Source organism: Recurvomyces mirabilis, assembly GCF_035927965.1.
Source record: "Recurvomyces mirabilis strain CCFEE 5264 chromosome Unknown scaffold_72, whole genome shotgun sequence".
NCBI lineage: Eukaryota > Fungi > Ascomycota > Dothideomycetes > Mycosphaerellales > Teratosphaeriaceae > Recurvomyces > Recurvomyces mirabilis.
Window position 1 is genome coordinate 1 of NW_027042006.1, and position 6,689 is coordinate 6,689.

Genomic DNA, 6,689 nt, shown 5'->3' on the forward strand with positions numbered 1-6,689 from the left:
AGTTACTTACCCGACCCATCGCTTAGAACTTACTCGTCTAACGAGCTCTAACCCCCTTGTACCGCAGGTGCATAACATTTTGAACACCCTTATAGCAGGTAAGTACCCTAAGCAAACAAATGGCTCCTAACAACGAAAGAGACGTTAGCATGGCTTCGACCGCTCGAGCCAGTACCTCTACCAATAAAGATAGGACAAAGTATTCCGCCAAGCCGGACTTCTTCTATAGGGATCGCAACAAGCTCGATAACTAGTTGAACTAGATTATGCTATACTTCTCCCTTAAAGGTATCACAAGCGAACAACGACGCTACCGCATCGCAGCATCCTACCTTCGAGGCGAAGCTTAAAGCTAGATACGTCCTAAATTGACTATAGTCCTACTCGAGAACAGAGACCTAGACGGGATCTTTGCCGACTTCTCGGAGTTCGCTAAACAAGTCAAGGGAATCTATAGACTTAGTAACGACTAGCAAGTCGCTATCCGGAACATCTAACACGTTACGTAGAAGGCCTCTGCATCCTAGTATACCGCTAAGTTCAAAGAGGTTTCTACTCGTACTGGATGGGACGGCAATGCGTTAAGATCTATGTATTATCGAGGACTTAAGGACAACGTTAAGGACGAGCTTATAAGATACGGAGGACGCTAAGACACCTTAGAATATTTGCAGGAGGCTGCAATTAAGGTGGACGATATGCTCTACGAACGATACATAGAAAAACGCAATACCAATTAGGACCGCGGACGAATTGGCTATACTCCCTACGGCCGGACCGGAGGACAGCAACGTCGTGACCCTGACGCTATGGAACTCGACGCCACTTAACGCAAGTTTGGAGGAGGCAAGAACAACAGAGCAGGAGCTAAGGGCAAGAACCACGCCCAGGGTAAAAAGCAAGGACTAAAGTACTATTCGTGCGGAAAGGAAGGACACTACGCACGAGACTGCCGTAGCCGCAAGGTACAACTACAGCAGAACTACAAGGCGGATCTTAGGGAGGTCAACGCCATGGAGATCAACGTTACAGAACGACGTGATCCACTCGCCGAACATATTTAGGAAGCCATTAACGTCATTTAGTCAGGAATGCACGTCAATAAGGAATCAGCTAACAGCAATACTATACGACAAACACAATCCGAAATCACTAATACGATAAGCTTAATAAGGAAACGACACCCTAATCGTAAGGACGAAATTATTAAATAGGAAAACAAGTTCCTCGAACTACTCGGAACGGTCTCCACGGACGACATTTGCGTTATCCGCGACACGATGATAAAGATCGGAGAAAGTGTCGGAAAGGACCTAGATAGCGAACACAAACAACTACACTAGACAGGATGTTATAACGACTCCTATACGACTTACTACTCGAGCAAGGCAGACTTAGGATAGCTCCCGAGTAAGCCTCGTCGAGAGTTCAATTCGACGGAATTATAGGGATCCAACAGTGCTGCGTATCAGCCCCCCATGTTTGAACTAGTACTAGTTCGACAACGGCAACTACAGCAGGATAGAGACGACGGCATTTACGCCCGAGGAAGGTCTCTACCTCTACTCAGGTAGGAGGATACAACCCTGCAAGAAACACAACAACCTTAGGAGGAGGAATCCGACGACGAAGAAGAATTAAGACAACTAGTCGTAATGTACGATTAGGGAAGCTTCGCGCTAACCCCTGTTATACCAGACTCTAAGGACGGTTACGAGGACACGCCCGAGTTATTAGAATACGAATACACCGACGACGACAATAATAGCGATAACGAAACACTCAACTTCAGTGTCGACGCACCAGAACCAATCAGACGAATAATTCTTACAATAGTTAGACAACACGAGGAAGTCTTCCCGAAGGTGTAAGGGAAACGACGACTACATCGAAACAACTTTAACTTGCTACTTAACAACCTACGGAGGGAATTTTGGGATTATCGACAAATCAACCTCGAAGGAGGGCAAACCTATGTACGAGATATACCCCCGATAGGAAGCAAGTTCGACGGATCTGGAGGATATTACGCCCTAGACGGGATCTACATCAGTAAGAATATGCGAGACCACGTCAAGGTGCTTGCACAGCGATTCAACGAGATCCACACGATACAGGAAAACTAGCAGAACGACCTCATTACGGAACAAGAGATGATCCAGCAGTACAAGACTGCGTTACACAAATGGTTACACGCTACAGCCTACAGACTCCTACCACTACCAGTGTAGAAGGGACAGATTTTCGGTAAACTATTATTATCGACTAAAGGACTAGTATCGACAAGTATCGAACGAGGAAGAATTACACTATGGCCTAAGGACGGACCCCTTAGTTGGGAAGTCTGCCTTAAAGACCCCGAGCTTCTAGCGGCTTAAGAGACAAAAAACTAGGAGAGCCCGTTGGTAGGAACAGACCACGGGAACTCAACAACACGAATATTCAACAGACTTTAGTAGCAGTCCTACGCACCAAATGCATTATACAAGGACACGAAACAATAGCAATAATCGACTCCGGAGCCAACGGAACGTTTATATTAGCCCAATTCGTGCAACGACACGGGATCGCAACCCGGAGGAAGAAGAATAGCGGGTACAAGCTGATGGCCGTCGATGGCTCATCCCTACCCGACGTGGATAGTGAAACGATGCTACTATCCCTAACGATGCAACAGTACCACGAGACGATAGTCCTAGATGTCGTGCCTATGGCTAGACACGATATCGTATTAGGCACGCCTTGGTTAGAACGTCACAACCTACATATAGAGTAGAAAACAAGAGTACTCACATTTAAGCGATGCGTATGCGTTACCGACATCGAGCCTACACGCCGGCAGAGTTCAGCGGTAGATGAGGAACGACAGCATACATACATAGCTAATTAACAACCGGAACAGGAGCTACGTAGTAGCCCAAGCTCGACAGATGCCGGAATAGATCCACCGGATCAACAAGTCAGAGCGAAGGAGGACAAGGACGCACCTCTAGGAATCCCTAAAGAGTTTACACGATAGAAACGCCTCTTTCAGGAAGAGACAGGGCTTGCGGCCTTGCCTATACACAGACCATAGGATCACAAAATACTAATCTAGCCTGGTAAGGAACTACTATAGGGACCACTTTACGCATTATTATAACGAGAGCTGGAAGAGCAGCGAAGCTGGATAGACAAGAACTTATCTAGGGGATGGATTAAGAAGTCCTAATCGCCTGCCGCTTCACCCTCAATGTTTGTTCCGAAGAAAGGAGGAAAACTACGCATAGTTATCGATTACAGACGACTAAACTTAATAACGATCAAGAACCGATATCCGCTACCAAACATCGAAGAAATAAAGAACCGACTTACGGGTTCTACCTAGTATTCGAAGATCGACCTACGGGACGCCTTCTACGCGGTACGAATGGCACCCGGAGAAGAATAGAAGACAGCCTTCAGAACGCGCTTCGGACTATACTAGTTCCGAGTTATGCTAATAGGCTTGACGAATGCGCCGGCAACATGCCAAGAAGTTGTCAACGACGCTCTACGTAACGTCCTCGACATCACAGCAATCGCCTATATGGACGATGTGCTAATCTTCACGAACGGCACTCGAGAACTACACGCCAGGCACGTCGGCGAAGTACTCGAACGCCTTGGCAATTTAGGCTTCAAAACTGCACCCGAGAAGTGCAAGTTCTTCTATAAGGAGGTCGACTTCTTAGGCTTTATCGTTAGAGTTAACGGCATTCGCATAGATCTAGAAAAGATCAAGTTAATTATGGAATGGCCTACCCCAACGACAGTCCGAGACATTCAAGCGTTCCTCGGACTAGCCAACTACAACCGAAAATTTATCAAGGATTACTTAAGGATAGCCACACCTTTAACTAACCTAACGAAGAAGGACACCTAATAGAATTGGACGACGACATAGGAGCAAGCCTTTCAGGAGCTAAAAGAACTTAGTGCATCCGCACCAACGCTCGCTATGTTCGATCCAGAACGAGATGTTATTATCGAAACCGATGCCTCCGACTTTGCTATTGGTGCTTGCCTTACATAGGAGCACAATAGAAATCGATACCCAATCGCGTACTTCTTAAGGAAGATGACGCCAGCCGAACAAAACTACGAGATCTACGACAAGGAACTGCTTGCGATCGTCGTAGCATTGCGACACTGGAGAATATACTGTAAAGGAGCTACAGGACTAACTATCTACTCGGATCATAAGAATCTACAATTCTTTACAACCACCAAAGATCTTTCGAGACGACAGTATCGATAGTTAGAGCTACTTAGACAATATAAGTTTAACATCATTTATACTCTAGGAAAAGACAATGGGCGCGCCGATGCGCTAAGCAGACGAAGCGACTACACGGAGGGCAACGAGCCCAAACCAAAGCAGGTGCTGAAGGTTAACAAGGACGGAAGCCTCAGTGCAAAGACTCAAGAGTTCAACTTGACTCTTCGGGTTCTGCGGGACGACGACGAAGAATTCCTAGTCGAGCATAGCAAGTATAAGGTACCGCTACTTAAGGAAAACGACTGCATTCGAAATCACCATAATAGGGAAGACTCCGGTTACCTAGGTGTTGCTCGAACAACAGAACACATTCGACGGAACTTCGCCTTCCTAGATATAAGACGAAAAGTCTCAGAATACATTAGGAGGTGTGTTAGTTGTAACAAAAACAAGTCTTCGCGCTACGCGAAGTACGGCAACTTACAATTTCGGGAGTTACCCGAAAAACCATAGGAAGAAGTCACAATAGACTTCATAACCGATCTTCCTAAGTCACCTGACCCGGTGACAGGAGTACACTACGACGGTATCCTAGTCATAGTCGACAGGCTGACTAAGTATACACACTTTATTCCCTGCAGCAAGACGATTACGGCCCCGCAGTTAGGCTGCCTTGTGCTCGATCGCCTTGTGCGCTACCACGGAATACCAAAGGTTTTTATCACCGATAGAGACACTAAGTTCACATCGAACTACTAGAAAGCACTTGTCGCCGCAATTGGACTCAAACATAAGCTATCTACAGCATTCTATCCGGAAACAGACGGTCAAACCGAGAGAATAAACCAAAATCTCGAGCCATACCTCAGGCACTACATAAACCTAGCCCAAAATAACTAGGTAGAAAAGTTACCTATGGCGCAGGTTGCACTTAATAACAATGCCTCCGAGACTACTGGCGAGTCACCATTCTACGCTAATCACGGAAAAGACCCGAACCTGTTTATAGAACCGCGCGAAGGACTAGCATCCAAGGAAGCTTTGGTTAAAGCCTCCGAACTTAAGGACGTCTATAGCAAATTACGACAAAATATTACCAAATCTTAGCGAGCTCTTGTAAAGACAAGATTTAAAGCCTCAAAAACGGCGCCTCAGCTGAAGACGGGAGATAAGGTGTATCTCCTAACGAAGAACCTAAAAACTAAGAGAGGAACAAAGAAACTAGATCATGTGAAGGTCGGACCGTTTCTAATCGCTAAGAAAAGAGGCGAACTCAACTACCGACTCGAACTACCTAGGGATGCTAAGGTGCACCCCGTATTCCACGTTTCCCTCCTCGAACCGGCGCACCCAGACACCGCGCTTCAAACGACATTCTACTATAAATCCTAGGAAAACCAAGAGTAGGAGGTGGAAAGAATCCTAGAGAAAAAGGGTCAGAAATACTTAGTCAAATAGAAAGGATACCCTAGCGAAGACAACACATAGGAACTAAGGACTCACCTCAAGAATTGCTAGGACCTCCTGCGACAATTTCAGGACTAGAGAAGTTAATCGCGTTGTTGACGAAGTCAAGCGAGGACTACACGGCCGGCGACAACCCTACTATAGCATCGGCTGCAGGACAGTCCTCGTCGCCTAACTCTCCCGCAGCTTCCATCTCCGACTTAAGACACGCGGCCTTCATCTTCGCTCGCTTATCCGCCTGCTTCAGAATTTTCTTATTCCGCATAAGACGACCAAGGACTATGGACAACTCCTCCTCGTCCTTCTCTACCTTTTTCCGATACTCCTCGCGAGTACGATCTAGCGACTCCTACGACATGTTTACGCATTTGCGCCCTAGGCGGACGCACTCGGAACATCTTAGGCGGGAATTCGATTCTATTATGACGCAATAGTAACCAGAGAAGAGATAGCGCTCACAAGGGATTACGGCGGACTCCCCGTACTGTTGTATTTCTTAAGCGAGGCGAAGTCGATTCTTAGTTATGAGAGAACTCATCTTCGGATGACGAACTTTAAGGTTACGGGACCCCGCGATTACTTATAGACCAAGCCAGGAATCGCGCTAAGCCATATTGGACCAATCACTACGCGCCGGCGTGACAACAATCCGTTAAGGCGATAGGCCACCATAAGGACATAGGACCATAGACGGGGGATGATGTTACGGACATAGAATTCAATTATCAGCGACGAGTTAGGAACTGAGGCCTAAGGCCAGCAGACTGACTCTAGGGCTGGATATAGGATCACTTCATTACTAGGTAATCGAGTGATCCGGATCATAATCACTGTAGGTAACTATGATCGGGTCGCAATTACCGTTGGTAATCGCGACCACACACGAATCTCCTATATATATAGAATAGACGTTTCCTATGTAGGTAGTTCGTGTTCAACCTAAGTTACCAACCCGCCGAAAGGTCAAACCTTAGAGCAGTTA

At 46.5% G+C, this 6,689-nt stretch overlaps 1 protein-coding gene across 1 annotated transcript; it reads right to left on the minus strand.

The window, feature by feature from the left end:
• Positions 1-5,822: 5,822 nt before the first annotated feature.
• LTS14_010967 (uncharacterized protein) lies at positions 5,823-6,056 on the minus strand (the record flags this gene model as incomplete). Its single annotated transcript, XM_064843615.1, has 1 exon — positions 5,823-6,056. A coding segment is annotated over one exon (234 nt), but the record flags the coding sequence as incomplete, so codon positions are not given.
• Between the last annotated feature and the right edge of the window lie 633 nt (positions 6,057-6,689).